Consider the following 17773-nt stretch of genomic DNA (forward strand, 5'->3'; position numbering starts at 1 on the left):
GTTTTCATTTCATTGAATTCAAGATACTTTCTAATTTCCCTTTAATTTCTTCCTGGACTCACGGGTTATTTAGAACTGTGTTGGTTAACTTCCAATTATTTATTAATTTTTCAGACTTTTTAATGTTATTGATTTTTAATTTAAGTCCATTATGCCCAAAGCACATACTTTGTAATGATAACAACCCTTTTAAACTCAGCAACACTTTGTTGCCCAGAATATGGTCTATCTTAGTAAATAAATGTTCCATATGCATTTCAAAGGAAACACACTCTTCATTGTTGGGACGTGTTCTATAAAGATGAATTAGGTCAACTTGTTTAATGGGACTTTTCAAATCTCCTATATCCTTATTCATTTTCTTTTTGTCTCAGCAGTTATTGAGAAATGGGTACTAAAATCTCTGAGTAAACGTGGATTTTTACATCATGTATTTTGAATTTCTCTTACTAGAGGCACAGGTATTTGAAACTGTTAGCTCCTCCTGATGTACTAATTCCTTTATCAGTAGGCAATGCCCCCTTCTCACTGTACCTGTTCTTTCAGGGCCTGTGTGAGTACTAGAAATTATTTCACCTGCTCTTTCCTGGAGCTTTTTTCTTTGGCCTCAGTAGATTGCTCTTAGGCATGTGCCTGTCAGTACTCTGCTGATGAACTGATGGGACTCTCTACAAATCGCTGGAGTGCTATCTCTCTCTCTCTCTCTCTCTGTGCAACTCTTCTCATACCTCTTGGTATTCCATCCTGAGAATTTCAGCACCTTTGTCTTCCCAAACTCAGAATTCTGTTTCCTCAACTCAGTGCAATTAGCTGGGCTCTGTTTGGGTCCCCTCCCTGTGTCACAGCCCACGGACTCTCTCCAGAAAGGAAACGGGAGCAATCCTAGAGTTCACTTCTTTTGTTCCCCTTCTTATCAGGCTCAATTTCCCATAGTATCCTTTGACCAGTGTCTTAAAGCCATTGTTTCAAGCATTTTGTCCTGTTTTTTAGCTGTTCAAGGTGGGAAGGTAAATCAGGACTCAATTTCTGCATCATGTTTGAACATGGACATACAAAACACTATCTACTTGGGAATGAAATTATCCCCTCACTGGTTTTAACAGAATACTTATTAATCTCAGCTTTGAATTTATTGGACAATAAAATTATGAAACCTAGCTTATTGAAAAACAAATTCAACTTAACATAATTTATACCAGTACACAGAGTGGTATGTATTAATGGAAACTTGGGAACTAAAGCTTTTCTTTAAAATGGAAGCTGAACTTAAGCAAATGAAAATGGTCATAAATCATGTATCATGGAGTGAAAAGACACTTATTTAGCAGAAAAAACTCTACCTTGGGCTTAAGATAGTTTTTGGTGTCTTTCCCCCTAACAGAGATAAGCAGCCACTTAAAAATTATGCCTTGTTTCCTCTACTTTTCTCATTGATTCTCTCTGAGGTAAGCAGCATTCCCTGTGTTTCAGATGGCTGGAGATTCCCTCCTGCTAGTATGAATTTTTTGCCTGAAGTAAAGTCATGATATAGAAAATGTAAGTGGTCCTCAGATCCTCAAACCTAAAACCTGAAAGCTGAAATCACCTTTCAGCTCCCCGACCCCTGCCCTCTGCATGATAGCAGATAGGCCCAGCTCCCTGGGGTGTGGCCTGTGCAGCCTTGCAGGGCTCAGTCTTAGAGGGGGCGTGCCTTTGGTTAATGCTCCGTAGTTGTTGTTCTTAAATGCTTAATAATTTTTTTTTTTTTTGAGATGGAGTCTCCCTCTGTCGTCCAGGCTGGAGTGCAGTGGCGTGATCTCGGCTCACTGCAAGCTCCGCCTCCCAGGTTCATGCCATTCTCCCGCCTCAGCCTCCCGAGTAGCTGGGACTACAGGCACCTGCCACCATGCCCGGCTGATTTTTTGTATTTTTAGTAGAGATGGGGTTTCACTGTGTTAGCCAGGAAGGTCTCGATCTCTTGACCTCATGATCCGCCCATCTCGGCCTCCCAAATGCTTAATAATGTTTGAACAAGGGGCTCCACATTGCATTTAGCACGAGGAGCCATGCCATACGGAGTGGGTTCTGCATACAGACTAGGTCTAGATGTGAATTTTAGGCCCGCTGGGGCTTCAAACACTCCAAAGTAAATGGAAAAGTAGAAATAAGATTCTCACAATTCCCATATCTGAGTTCCTTCCTTGGTACTTGTTAATGGTTGAATTTTGGTCCCCTTCCCCACCAAAACAAAGATATGCTGAAGGCTTAACCCCCTAGAACCTCAGAATGTGACCTTATTTGGAAATAAGGTCATTGTAGATGTAATTAGCTAAGATGACATCATACTGTTGTGGGGTGGTGATATGGTTTGGCTGTGTCCCCACCCAAGTTTCATCTTGAATTGTAGTTCCCATAATCCCCATGTGTTGTGGGAGGGACCTGATGGGAAGTGAGTGGATCATGGGAGCAGTTTCCCCCATGCTGTTCTCGTGATAGTGAGTGAGTTCTCATGAGATCTGATGCTTTCATAAGCCTCTTGCACTTCTCCCTGCTGCTGTCCTGCGAAGAAGGTGCCTTACTTCTTCTTCACCTTCTGTCATGATTGTAAGTTTCCTGAGGCCTTCTCAGCCATGCAGAACTCTAAGTCAATTAAACCTCTTTCCTTTATAAATTACCCCATCTCGGGCAGTCCTTTACAGCAGCATGAGAATGAACTAATACAGGTGGGCTCCTAATTCAATATAACCGGTGTCCTTGTAAGAAACTGGCATGTGAGGACAGAGACATAGAGGAAAACACGTGACAAGAGAGGCTGAGATTGGAGTATCACAGCTGCAAGCCAAGAGACTCTGGTGACTGTCAGCAAACCACAGAACATTGAGAAGACGCAAGAAGGATTCTCCCAGGATTTCGGAGGGAGCATGGAACTACACCTTAATTTCAGATTTCTGGCCTCAAGAACTGAGACATTTCTGTTGTTCTAAGCAAGCCACTTTGTGGTACTTTGTTCTGGCAGCCCTGGGACATGAATGCAGCAGACAACCACAAATATTGCAAAGTGACATATTAACACAGCATTCTAGCTCTGTTCGCTGCTCTTGGCAAAGCTTTTCTCTCCTAAATTCTGCACCTGGTGAGCCTCCCATGGCCATTCCTCATTTGGGTCACACTCTTTAGAGATGGCAAGAGGAGCCATGACCTCAAAGCCATTACAGAGGGTGGAAGCCAGTGCTGGCAGCTCTAGATCTCCTGGGGGAGACCCAGGCATGTTCCACAAGCAGAGAGAAATACCAACATCTCCATGCTTATGGTGCTGAAGCTAAGATCCAGAAATGATTACGAACTCACAAACTCCAATCCAAGGCTGCCATGGTTTACATGTTTACGTCCTCTCCAAAATTCAAGTTGAAACTTGATCCCCAGTGCAACAGTGTTAAGAGGTGGGGCCTTTAGCAGGTGATTAGGCCCTGACAACTCCACCCTCATAAATGAAATTAATACCCTTGGAGTGCTCAGATAGCTGCCTGGTCTTTCCATCTCTTCTGACATGTGAGGACACAGCAACAAGACTGTCTTGTGCCTTGTGTCAAATCTGCCAGTGCCTTGATCTTGGACTTCCTAACCACCAGAACTGAGAGAAATAAATCTCTATTATTTATAAATTACCCAGTCTGTGGTATTTTGTTATAGCAGCAAAATGGACTAAGACAAAGGCCAAATAGTTCTAAAAAGTAAACGATGAGAACTCAACATTCACTTTTAACTCAGAGAAATGTTTTATTCTGGCTAAAACTCCTATTAGAGGGCACTAATCTTTGGACAAAAATAGAAGGTAAGCTGTCTGGCCAGAGCAGTGTTTAAAAGAAGGAAATGGACTTTCTTTATGCAGGATGGGGCCTCTCCACTTCATCTCTGGCAACTCCTCCAGGGACTTTACTACCTCGCCTCTGAGTCACATGCTTGTCTCTCGCCTGGGGGTTGGGAATACCAGTTGTGAGCAAGATGACACAAAGGCTGGGCCTGATGGGAAGCTGATTGTACAGCAATGAGTTAATTAAAATCTACAGTACCTGTTAATACCCAAACTCATTCTACGAATAGGAAAATTACAGTTCCAATGAGAAACACACATTAACAAAGCACTGCAAATGTAGAGAGCAAGAAAAAAATACCATGATAGCATAAAATATTAAACTGCTTTCCCCCATACTTATTCAGCATGAATCTAAAAGTTTACTGTGAAGCCTCCGGCAGGCAAATGCCTTTATTGGATTTGCAGGTGTGTACTTCACTCCTCCCTTTACGACTTGAGTGAAAATAATATTAGTTGCTGCTAAGAAAAAATATATTTGAAATACAGAATACCAGAGTTTAGTGAAGTGTTGCTTAGCAACTTTTCATAGGAAATAATTTAAACTCTGAATTTATTTTTTCCTGAGAATTCGCTGCTCTAGCCTGGAGTATATAATTCACTCTCTTACATTCCAGCACGTTCTCTGCATGCCTACATGGGTACATATACACAGCTCTATTCTGATGGAGACGAAGTTGTATTTGTCACAAATTCTCTTAAGAATGTTCCTTGGGATAGAATAACAGCATCCAAGACTTAATGCTCAAGTAGTTGGAATTCCATGACAAACACAAGGGAGATGATGCAGAAGCCCTAAGATAGCTGCCATCGAAAACACCTCCATTGAAACTAAGTCAAAAACAGATGTTTGGGAAACTCAGAGAACGTTTTTCCTCCCTTGTAAAAGTCCAGCTCTTTCAGGAAAATACTGCAAATCCCAGACCCCACTCACACCTCCTTGTTGCGCCCTTGCGTTGCCTTCCCTAGGAGGCTCTTCCAGATGCCCTGAGAGCTGCACACATAGGTCTGGGGCTCTCGAGACAGTGAGCAGCACTGGGCAGGCTTCAAGGGAGGTCACAGGACCCACAGCTGGCACCACACAGGGAGAAGCTGGCGAGTGGCTGGACTGAACCCTGTGTGGCATCCTGGTGAATGCCCTTCCAGTGCCCTTTGCACCTGATGAGGTTTTCCTACAGGGAGGAATGGGGCCAAGGACAGGCATATGGGAGCTAGGGCAGACCCAGATGAGAAAACCAGCACAAAGAGGTACAATTATAAGGACTCTATGTACAATAAATCTCTTTAGGAGAAAGTAGAATTTCAGTTTTAGTTGATTCCCCAACAGTAATGCTGCCTAACACATACATGGGCTATTATTATTCCTTGGGCCAAGTTAGTCCTATTTCTCTTATTGATTCATGTGAGGAGTGAAAAATACCTCCAAATGGAAATATCATCTGGCAATTCAAAACAGTGACAGTACCATATTTTTGGCATCTCTGAAGAAACTGCTCCCTCCCCATGAAGTTTTTCTAAATAACATCAACCCAAAAGTGGTTCAAATAGAACAATCCAGATTCACAAATGTGTCCCTTTCACATCACACAACAATCTGTCATGTGCCAGGGCACAACAGGAGGGGGACACCCTAGTCACCAACAACAGTGGGTATCTGGAGATTCCATGTGATGGTGGCAGAATGCCAAGTCCAAATTCTGGTCCTCTTCCTCACTGTGTGACTTTGAGGAAGTTGGTTAACTTCTCTGGGCTTCAATTTTTCCATCAGCAAGATGCAAGTGATAATAGTATTCACCTCACAGGGTTATACAGATCAAATAAGTTGTGTATGCAAAGTAACCACATGGTGCCTGCTACTGGAGGACCTTGGAAGTGACTGATCATTCTATGGTAGAAGGGGCAAGTGCACAGATGCAGTATTTGTACACTCATTTGTTCCCACAATTTTTGCAATGTGAACACTATGTGTGTGGTGTTGTGTTGTGCACTGGGAACAGAGCAGCAAGCAAAAATGTCTCAAAGACCACACAGTCTTTATTTATTTTTATTTGTACAAAGTTATGGAGTACAAGTGTAATCTTGTTGCATGCATAAATTGCATAGTGGTGAATCAGGGTTTTAGGGTATCCATTATCCAAATAATTTACATTGGACTCCTTAACACACATTGGCTGTAGAGGTGGGGGTGGGAGGAGAATCACAAAGCCTGTGTGCAGGCCAAAGGACAGTTTAGTCATGATGCCAATTTTCAGTACCGGAGCCCATGCTCCTCTTAAGAAAAGCACTACAGGGAAAATGAGGAGCAGACAGAATGTTCCAGAAAGACCAACAGAATTGTCCATTCAAGCAAGATCAGGTCTGGGAAGGCCCAAGTGAAGGTTAGGGTAAATCCTCAGCTCGAGGCACAGCCAGTGTATTAGTCTGTTCTCCTGCTGCTAATAAAGACATATCCGAGACTGGGTAATTTATAAAGAAAAGAGGTTTAATGGACTCACAGTTCCACATGGCTGGAAAGGCCTCACAATCATGGCAGAAGGCAAATGAGGAGCAAAGTCACGTCTTACATGGTGGCAGGCAAGAGAGTGTGTGCAGGGGATCTCCCCTTTATAAAACCATCAGATCTCATAAGACTTATTCACTATCACCAGAACAACATGGCAAAGATCCACCATGATTCAATTACCTCCCACCAGGTCCCTCCCAAGACACGTGGGGACTATGGGAGTTGCAATTCAAAATGAGATTTGGGTAGGGAAAAAGCCAAACCACATCAGCCAGTTTGGTTTCTCAACACTCTGGCTGGGAACTCACAGTAGGGATAACTCAGAAATGCCTCCTCTGCTCCAAAGAGCCAGAAACATGGAGGTCTCCCAATAAACACACTGCAGGCTGAGCCCAGCTCAGCTGCACTTCCCTCAAATGTACAAGTGTCATCGGGATAGGCATGGTTACTAAACAACAAAAACATATCCTCATCTTTATTGTTAATGGAAATAATTTTAATTACTTTTTAATTTTTCTCAGGTGTGTGCTTCTTCATAGTGAGTCCAAATGCCCCCACTGAAACATCATCCTGGCACACAGCAGCACACAGAGAAGAATTTCTTGGGTGCACAGAGACAGGCTTTCTAGGTTGCATTTTTCTACTTTCATTCATATGCTACTCAGTTCTTCCAGTGGTAAATACATTCTTTGGTCGCATTCCAAGTGACTGCACTAAAGGAAAAGCAAAAGGATTCTGCACCAGTTCAAAGGCTAAGAGAGGCCTTTATTTTCTTTCATTTTTGCTCATTTTCAATAAAAAAAGATGTTTGCACACTGATGTCCTATTTTTGTAAGAAAGGACACATATGCACATGCTGCATGTCTGACATCATTTTAGGTAACAGGACAAAGAAAGTCTCTCCTTCCTAGAGAAAAATGTTAGCCTTTCGAGTTGGTGGTAATTTAACAAATCTGTAAAATAACTTCAGCACGGTCTCCCTGCCAAGGCTGAAATGGGGTTGTCAGGAATAGAAGTTTCTATTGAACTCTATTCAATGAGCTTTAGTACGAGAGAAACGCAGAAAGCTGGAGTCAGATGCAAATGTGGGTCAGCTTTCCTATCCTTCCTGACCACACTGATGGCTCTTTAAGCCCATGAATGAGCAGAAGACATTCCAGGCAATCCAACCTGCCTGAAAAAAAAACCATCTCAGAGCAGGGTCCTAAGTCAGTAATTATCAGCTGAGATAAAATGGATCCATGCTTGTCAGAAAATCATTAAACAGGCTGGGCACGGTGGCTCACATTTGCAATCCCAACACTTTGGGAGGCTGAGGCAGGAAGATTGCTTGCGGCCAAGAGTTCAAAACCAGCCTGGGTAATATGGCAAGACCCCCCTTCTCAATTTAAAAAAAAAGAAAGGAAAACAAAATCATTAAATAAAACATCACTTAAAAGCTTAGGGTTTACAAAGTGAATCAAAGTTTTGTTTTTTTGTTTGTTCGTTTGTTTGTTTTAATGTAACAGGCAAGAAGGATTTAATCAATGTCATGAATGTAAGAACCAACAAGAAACACTTCCATGACAGGAAGGGCAGAGATAAATCAACAACATCTAGCATGCTAACATGCCTTGACAGCGCCCTGTTTATTTACACAGCAATGTGATTGGACCAGTTATTTTCTCTTTACATTTACGAGTGTTGATTTGTTTCAACAGGACATTCACACACAAGAACGTCTCTAATTCCTTAGAGACACAGGTTTGTATAATGGCAAAAACCCCAATTACTTTTGCACCAACCTGATAAAAGCCTCAAGACTTTCATAGCCCACATTTAATTTCAAGGTGGATTTGAAGTTTAAGGGAAAGCCAACATCAAGAGCAATTTCCAAATCTAAGAAGGAGGAGTGAACCTCAGAGCAGCACTCCACAAGATGGAAATGCCTGTCCTACTACGAGAGAGCACCCATTTAGGGAACCGTCATCAGTTAGGAGTCGAACTGTGTCCTCTGAAAAAATAGGTTCAAGTCCTAAACCCCAGTACTTGTGACTGTCACCTTATTTGGAAACAGGGTCTTTCCAGATGTCATCCAATTAAGATGAGGTCATTAGGGTGGTTGTAATCCAATATGATCGGTGTCCCTATAAAAAGAGGAGAAGAGCCACAGAGGAGCTACCACGTGAAGATGGAGGCAGAGATGGAGTGATGTGTCTACAAGCCAAGGAATGCCAGTGACACCAGAAGCTGGAAGAGGCAGGGGAGGATTCTCCTCTAGAGTCTTCCAAAAGAACACAGCCCCGCAGACACTGTGATTTCAGACTTCTGCAGACTTCTGACCTCCAGAGCTGAGACAATAAATATCTTCTATTTGTTCTAAGCCATGGAACACAACTTGAAAGAGGCTTAGTTACAGCAGCACGAGAAACAGATCCAATGTCTACCCATGGGTCAAATGACTGCTCTTTTTGAAATCAGTGACAGGATCCAATAAACACATTCTGTAATTCCAAGCTGCCCTGTTCCTTCCGGTGGGACTGGTGGGCGCCACAGCAGTTATGGGTAGAGATCCTTGCTGTATTGTGTAATTGAGCTGGACGGAGAGGGAGAGATACACCCCATACACTCTGCCACTGATTTCTTAAAAATAAAAATGATCCCACTTACTAGATGCACCAGGACAAAGAAAAGATACTCCTCTGCTAATTTGGAGTTCAACGTGTTCACGTACTTTTAAACCATTCAGAAAAATGAAACACAATCGCAGCATCACCCTCGCAGCCATCCTAACAGCTCTATCAATGGGGAATTGGAAGCACAAATGAAAGGCGTTTCACAAGGCAGTCAGGCAAGAGGCAGGCCGAAAAGACTTCCCTGTCAAATGCAAACGCTGCCCTGAACTCCTGAAGCCGGAAACTCTGCAGGTTACTGCACAGACTTCACTCAGAAGTTATATTGTTTTAAAAGAGTTTTCATCCGGGAGGCAGCTACGTGGAATGGCATCAGCTGGGTTGAGTGCCAGTAGCACAGAGCAGAAGGAACCTTTGGGATGGGGGTGGTTTGTGCCAAACTAAAATAACGATGTTGGGAAAACCCCACCCCTTACAGTCAAAACCTGTGAGGGCAAATCTCTTGAAGGTTTGGGGTCTTTTTACCTCCATTTTCCTTATTTTCCCAGTGACTCCTCCCAAACCAGGTTGCTGACCCACCCCCAGGGTCCCCACCCTTGTTGCTGCCTACATTTTCTCAGGGGCACACACTGAAAAATCACTCCTTTTTCCTGATCAAAACTGCCAACATCACTCTTCAGTCATGCCGTGGCAACTTCATACAATTCCACTCACTGAGGGCTTAAGAGCTGGTTATTTAAAAGGCATTACAGAGAGGCCATGTCGGGTGATATGCGGCTTCTCAGGCTCAGCACTGGGCTGCATAATTCTTTGTCCTGTGCGTTGTATGGTGATTAGCACCATCCCCAGCTTCTGCCCGTGAGAGGACAGTAGCATTCCCCTATACCCGTCCAAGCTGTGACAAATGGAAGATGTTTCCTGACACAATCACATGTCCCCCGGGGGTGCAATCGCTCCCGTTTGAGAAGCACAGGTCTCCTGGCTGAGGGCCAGCCTCAGGAGGCAGACCCCTTGGGCTCAAATTCCTTTGTACTTCAGCCTCCCTCCTGTGCCTTCGTCTCTGCACTTGGAAAGCTGGGGTAGGATGGTGCTCCGCTCATAAACGAATGAGTGAAGTCATGTAAGGGAAGCACTCAGAACAGGGCCTGGCACTGGGTCCATGCACGTGCTAGCTGTCTGTGCTTCGTGCAGGTTGCTGACTATGAGCTACACTCAAGCCACTGTACAGTTTAGAGTTAACCTTATATGAGGTCTGGCCTTGCCCTCAACTGCTGGAAGGTAATCTAGGCCCTCGGAATGTCCTGCCTGAGAAGAGTGTGTTTATTTATCTGGGGGCTTAGACCCCAGGACAGTCCGAATGTGGTTTATGATGGGAACTTAGAGCCCTGTGATGTCAGTGCTGCCTCCAGAGGGGCTGGAGAATAAAAGTGTCAGCCACACCTTCGGAAGGCTGGAGACTAAAGGTCAGCTGTGCAGGCAGGATGTGATTGAGCCCCAGTGGAGAACTCTGGACATCAAAGGCTCAGTTGAGCTTCGGCAATAGATAATTCTCTGGCCATTGTCACGTGTGGTTGTAGGAGAGCAGTACCAGCCATGACTCCACAGAAAGAGGACAACAGGGGCTCCTCCACGTCTAGTGGTTTTCCTGGGCTCTTCTCTTTGCCAAAGTGCCTCTGTATTCTCCCCATGTAGCAATCCCTAATCACAGCAATAACAGCTGTCACAAGTTCCATGGGTTCTTCTAGAAAATTGTCCAATCTCTGGGTAGTTCTGGAAACCCCCCAGCTTGCAATTAGTATCAGCAGTGAGAGTGGTCCTGCGTAGACTGTTCCCTCTGACTGCATAGCAGGCTCATTCCTGCATCACTTTACAACTATGTTGTTAATTTAACCATCTTCCAGTGGGAACCATTCTATTCTAAAGGATACTGAAAGCAGCCTGCTTTCCTAAGCACAGTGCTTTCTTAAGCAAAGTGAACCGGCTGCAACACTTCCTAATGGCTAATTAAGGAGTGTACATATGTGAAGTCTGTAGTAAAAGACACCAGGGCTGGGTGCAGTGGCTCACGCCTGCAATCCCAGCAGTTTGGGAGGCTAAGGCGGGCAGATCACGAGGTCAGGAGTTCAAGGCCAGCCTGACCAACATGGTGAAACCCGTCTCTACTAAAAATACAAAAATTAGCCAGGTGTGGTGGCACGTGCCTATAATCCCAGCTACTCAGGAGACTGAGGCAGGAGAACTGCTTGAACCCAGGAGGCGGAGGTTGTAGTGAGCTGAGATCGCACCACTGCACTCCAGCCTGGGCAACAGAATGAGACTCAGTCTCAAAAAAGAAAAAAAAACCAGAAGGTAGACTTTTGTTTTTAATTTCATTTTAAATCCCCATTCCCATAGAATGGACAGGGGCAGCTAGCAGTGTTGGGCAGGACTTCAAGCTCTAGGAGGGGCAGGACTCGATGTCTCTCCAAGGGGTGTGAGCCGACTGCATGAGGCACACACCCTGCCAATGCTCCTGGCTTAGGAATAGTGGGCAAAAATAGCTACAGCCACTGAGCCTGGCTGTGGCCTTTTCTGAGCATCATGCCCTGGGTGAGAGGGCCAAGCAGACACAGCTGTGCTCTTCCCACAAACATTCCCATGCCACAGGTTGAGCTGGCCTCCCAACCTGCAAAATTAACATGGAATACCCGGGCTGAGGGCTGAGCCTCATATACACTCACGATCCAGGGCCCCAGTGGCATGGGAAAGACAACCACAGAATGGCTGGGGTTATATTAGGGGCAGAGGCGAATATATTCCAATTCAAGATGTACGTAAAAGCAAAAATGTCAAGGTACACAGGGAGAGCTAAAACCAAGAGATTTGGCCAACAAATTCAACACCTCAGAGTAGTCAGTCTTGAGAAAATGACTATGATATAAGCATGTTTATGATCCTTGGGGAGATTTTTAAAAGCAGGCAGATGGTGTCAAAAAAACAAAATACATGTTATAAAACAACAACAGCAAAAAAAAGGTTAAAATACAAACAATAACAACAACAAACCTGAAGATGAAAATACAGTCATCTGTCAATGAACATATGAAATGAGTAGCTACTGGCTGCCAATGGCTGGACAGCATTCTGCTAAGGGCAAGGATAGGACACTGGAGAGACAGTCACATCCCTGCCCAGAAGTTTATGTTCCAGCAGCAGACAATCAATAAACAAAGAGAGGGGTGTGTACTATAATTTAAGGTTCTATAAGTCGCCCTAAGTGCCATGGAAACACTCAAGCAAGGTGAGTGATGTTGCCTTATGAAGTGACAGATGGGGGTCAGGAAAGATCGTTCTAAGAACATGCAACCTGTGGACAAGAACATTCCAGACAGACAAAAGGACCTTATCCTGATTAATTGGTTCTATTATAAATAGTAACAATGATAAAGCAAACATTGTATTACTGGAATCTTCCATGTTCCCATCAAGTTAAACATCTGATGCCACTTACACTCTGTCCTTCCCCACTCAATTAGAAATCCTGGCTAAAATAATTAGACAAAATACTAAATCAGAATAAGGTAAATTAAGGATATGAAAGAGAGAAAGAAAATTCTATACAAATAAATTGAGAGTCTCAGATCAACTAACAGAACCCAGAAGAGCCCACTGACACTGTAAGGTCAACATAAAAACAATAGTATTCTTATATATAAACACCGACCAATTAGAAAAGGTAATTTAAAAAATTCTGTTTATAAAACAACAAAAAGACTTTAGGTGCCTAAGATTGAGTCTAAGGAAAATTATTATTGATTTTATGAAGGAAAAAAGAGTTTCTGAAGGACACAAAAAGTAATCAGAATTCTTTGAGAGACATGCCATGCCATTTGATGAAAAGACTAAACACAAAAAGAGCATATTTCTGGATGTTTTCTACACTACCCTTTTATTAATTCTTAGGCTTTAAATATCTTTCATAACAAAAATTTAGAAATTCAATATAATTTAAATCCAAAACCCAAATGGACTTTTCATTGAACATGACAAACTGATCCGCTAAGAAAAAGTGAGCTAAAAACATTCTGAACAAGAAGAGGTACTTGGCCTTCCGGGTAGTAAGTCTTCTTAGAAACCTGTAACATTAAAACAAGATGGCTTTTGTGCAAGGAGAGACCACCATATCCAGGCAACAGACCAGCAGGATCTTAACTGTTCTCCTGTTTACATTACCTGGGCACCAGTATGCACGCAACAGGATGTCTAGGCTGCTGGGGGAGAGAATTTTTAAACGGTAATTTTTAAAATTACCTTTTCTAATTGGTCAGTGTTGATGCATAAGAATACTATTGTTTTTATATTGATCCTGCAGTTGTGGTGGGCTCTGTTATGAGTTCTGTTAGTTGATCTGAGACTCCCAGTTTATTTATATAGATAGTATGGTCATCTGCAGATAATTAGAATTTTCTTTCTCCCTCTCATGTTTACCTTATTGTTATGTAGTATTTTGTCTAATTGTATTAGCCAGGATTTCTAATTGAGTGGGGAAGGACAGAGTGTAAGTGGCATCAGGAGCACAGAGGGTGAAGGAGAGAGCGGGGAGTGTGAGGGAGAGGAAGAAACCAGGCACAGCATGGGGGCCTGCGCCCAGCCCTCCAAGGGGCTCCAGTGGGAGAGTGATAAAGGAGAGGTGATGGTGCCTGCCGGATCTTGTGTCCACTATGACAGTGTCCTCTTAGAGCCATAAAGACTAACTTGAGTTCACTTAGTCCAGCCTCCTCCCTTTGCACAAGAAATGGAGGCATAAAGAGAATAATGGCTTGGCAGAGGTCACATGACTACTTACCAACAGAACCCACTGGCCAGCTCATCTTTGGGCTCTTTCCAACTGAGGCACACCAACAGTATTCTGTCCCTTGACATGGCATTTGAGCCATTCTGTCCACACCCTCTGGAAACCCTGGAAAGCCTCCCTGCTTCACCTCCACAGCAGTGTACCCTCACTGGCTCTCTTCTCCCCATCATGGCTCCTCTATTCCTTTCCAGATCCTGTTCCTGGCACACCCCTGGCTCTCAATGTCCCCACCAACCCTGTGACAGCCCTCTCAGCTACTCAGTCACCCTCTCCCTGGATGGCTTCAAAACTCCATGTCTTGGTTGACAAGCTCTAAACTAGTAGCTCACATCTCAGCCTAGGCCTGTCCCCTAGACAACACACCGTTTATCGTGCTGTCAGATGAAGATGCTGGGAGCAGCCACCCACATAGCAGCAGCACTAGGGAAAAAAGCCAATAGTTAGACAACATTCTCCTCAGGAGATGACCTGAGGCCCAGAGCCTCAACAGGTGCAAAATGAATGAATGTGGGTTTGTCAGCAGGTATCCGCAGCCATCCGTTCAATAGCTTGTGACCATGTGGAAGGAAAATCAGTGTGTCACAGAAGTAGGAAGGATCTTTAAGTAGGAAAATTCTAGTAATTGAGAAGGAATTTAAGGACAACAACCAGTCCTGGAGGGTTGCAGGCACCTAGAGAAATAGGAAGCCTATAGACAAGGCACTCCAGAAACAGAAGAACTGAGTTGTCGAAACTGTGGTTCGAGATGTAAAACAAGGCTACGGACAGAATTGAAGCTCAGCTATCCGAAACAAGTGATAGTATGAGGCCCCAGCCAGCTCCTCAGCTGTGGCACGATGGGTTTGCTAAAATGGGGACAGAGTGACTTTGACCATGAGTCAAAGACAGCTATTTCAAAAGCCTTTGTTCTCTGTGCCTGGCTTATTTCACTTCCAGTTAGACAGGACGAATAAGATTCAGTGATCTATTGTATAACATGCTGACCATAGTTAATAATAATGCATTGTATATTTCAAAATTGCTTAAAGAGTAGATTTTAAAGCTTCTCACCAAAAAACTATGGAAGTGACATGTTGCATATAATTAGATTTAATTTTATATTCAACACGTATGTATCCAATTATACACACACACATATATACACATACACATCTATACATATACACATACATACAGATATAAATACATATACCTTGTACCCCATAATACATACAATTATAATTTGTCAATTAAAAACAAAGTTTAGCAATATAAATTGAAAAAAATAGACTCTGTTCTCAGTTATAGGACTCCTCTTTATAGTTTAAGGTCAAGTTGTTTACAGAACTAAGTATGTCACAAATCAAGACATAAAAGAAGTACAAAAAATATTTTCACACCTTACCTGGTCCCAGGGAGAGACAGTCCCTCCAAAACACATGAAGAGGTAACCCATGGCAACAAGGCATATCCATATCACCAACGAGAAGAGGCGCAGCAGCTTCTTAAACACAGACTCGATGCAGACCAGGATAAATATCGCAAAGAAAATCGCCAGGGCAGTTGGAACTGTGATTAGAAACGCCACATGGTCTTCAACTTCCTGAGGAGAGAAAAAAATACATGGAAATTTACCATTTAGAGACACTGTGATACCAATGATTTATGCTGTTAAAATGTTATCAACACTTGTCAATGTCAGAATATATTGGGTTTAAGAAATTGTTTTGAAAGTAGAACAGTTTGAACATTTAAAATTCAACTTTCATAATAAATAAGCATGTTTTTCTAAATAGATAATCCAATGTTGGATATTTAAAATAGGACAAACAATATCTCATCAAAGTTGCATCTTCCCTGATAAATGCAGAAATGGATTTTATTCAGAAGTGAATGTAAGAACACATTAATGCCAGGAGAAAATAAGACAACCAACTTCCCTCCCTAAATCAGAGGAGCAGAAATACCCTGGCCTTAGAAAACTATCTTTCAAATGGATTTGAAATGTTTTATTTAAAAAACTTTTTAAAAAATTATCTGTCTTTAAAGTGATGAGCTTTTATTTTAATGCATGGCAATTAATGTTTTGATGGGATCATAGGTTAATAGAAAAGGGTCAGAAAGTGCTGAATATGGAAAGTGTGGGAGCAGGAAATGCATAGAGGAGGGTGCCATGTTTGTTATTTCTCTCTCAAGAGAGGTGGAGAAAATCAAAGCACAAACATGGCAAAAAGAAACAAACAAGCAAAAAGAAAATGGGCATTTATTATTCACTTCTTACTAATGCATTTCTTTACATTTATTTTGGCACACAATTTTTTCTTATTTGTCTCTTCCTTACCACATGACAAAGACCCACCATTTCCATTCTACACAAGTTCAACTCCACGTACAGACATTATGTTTCATTTGATTACACAAGCCTGGGCTTAGGCTTTAGCTTCTGCAAAACATTATGCTGGAAGCTTGCTATGGACAGCGTTTACTGTGGAACAGAACACAGCATAAGGTCTTTAATTCTCACCCAAACATGTTTAGTTACGGAAATATCCATAGACACTTCTATTAAAAAAAAAAAAAACTGGCCGGGTGCGGTGGCTCACGCCTGTAATCCCAGCACTTTGGGAGGCCGAGGTGGGTGGATCACAAGGTCAGGAGATCAAGACAATCCTGGCAAACACAGTGAAACCCCGTCTCTACTAAAAATACAAAAAAAAATTAGCCGGGCGTGGTGGCGGGCGCCTGTAGTCCCAGCTACTCGGGAGGCTGAGGCAGGTGAATGGCGTGAACCCAGGAGGCGGAGCTTGCAGTGAGCCAAGATCGCACCACTGCACTCCAGCCTGTGCGACAGAATGAGACTCCGTCTCAAAAAAAAAAAGAAAAAATTCCAAGGCTGGGACCATATCTGGGACTTACAAAGGGACTGTCTGTCTGGTGATCTCTATTCTTTACAGGTGGGCACAAGGTTCATTCCACCCATTGGCAGCTCTAACTTCACACTGGAAATGGCTCCATGCAAATACCAAGCAACGAAGCACAGGGAGATGGGGAAACAGAGCAGACCAGCCAAAAATCCACACGGAGTCCTGGTTCCCAAGGAAGGAAAAAACCAGCATCCAAGCCCTCTTAACTGACATCGTTTCCCTTTCTCTCCCACAATTATGTGTGTTAAATGATGCCTGGGAAAGAGGCAAGAGGAACAACAAGAATGGTAAATGCTAGTAAGTGCTACTTGTGCTAAGCAGGCTTACATATATAAACCTCTTTAATCTTTACAACAACCATCCTGGTGGGGGCAGGCAGGATGGGGGGCACTAGTGTTAGTTCCATTCTACAGCTGACGAAACTGAGGCACGGAGAAGGGCTGCCATGGATTGTCCAGCTGGTGGGTGAGACAGACCTCCAGCCCGGGATCACCTGTGGGTCTGTGGTCCTGCAGCAGACAGTGAGCTCAACCGAATGGGGCCCGTTGTTGCCGTGGCCAAAAGAATGTGTGTTTCCAGAATTGGCAGAAAACAAGTGGATCAAATGAGATGTTCTTTTTCTCTCCCTCCACTGCTATTTTTATCCACGATTAAGTGCCTAAGTTATTACTCTTACCCTCAGACACAGTTTACAATTGCTGCAAAAGGGTATTAGGTGTCTGCCAGGCTGTGAGCACTCCCCAGCACTCAGACACCACGAACAAATGGACACGTGGGACATGACAGCGTGTCATCTGAGGACATCAAATCTGAGATTATGATCACTACACACATGGAGCCGTGAAAACTGATTGAATTTAAACCTCCCCAAATGAACCTCACTGAGCTGTGGACAGAAAACTAACCAGTAAATAATCAGGAAACCTATTTCCTAGTATGACTTTTTTTTCCAGTCATTTCATTACCCCAGCAGGGGCGAAACAATCATTGACTTTACTGGCTCTTAGATCTCCAGGAAGACTGAAAAGCCGTGCAAAAATATGCATGACTGTAAAGTGACAATTAGTAAAG

General features: G+C 43.2%; 1 protein-coding gene across 1 annotated transcript in view; it reads right to left on the bottom strand.

Moving 5' to 3' along the window:
• Positions 1-17773, bottom strand: part of ADCY2 (adenylate cyclase 2) — a 436796-nt gene that overhangs the window by 403292 nt on the left and 15731 nt on the right. The window contains exon 2 of the mRNA XM_055246496.2: positions 15184-15381. Coding sequence (XP_055102471.1) covers positions 15184-15381 — 198 coding nt within the window. The remainder of the gene's footprint in view (positions 1-15183; positions 15382-17773) is intronic.

This window comes from Symphalangus syndactylus, chromosome 16 (genome assembly GCF_028878055.3).
Source record: "Symphalangus syndactylus isolate Jambi chromosome 16, NHGRI_mSymSyn1-v2.1_pri, whole genome shotgun sequence".
Classification (NCBI taxonomy): domain Eukaryota; kingdom Metazoa; phylum Chordata; class Mammalia; order Primates; family Hylobatidae; genus Symphalangus; species Symphalangus syndactylus.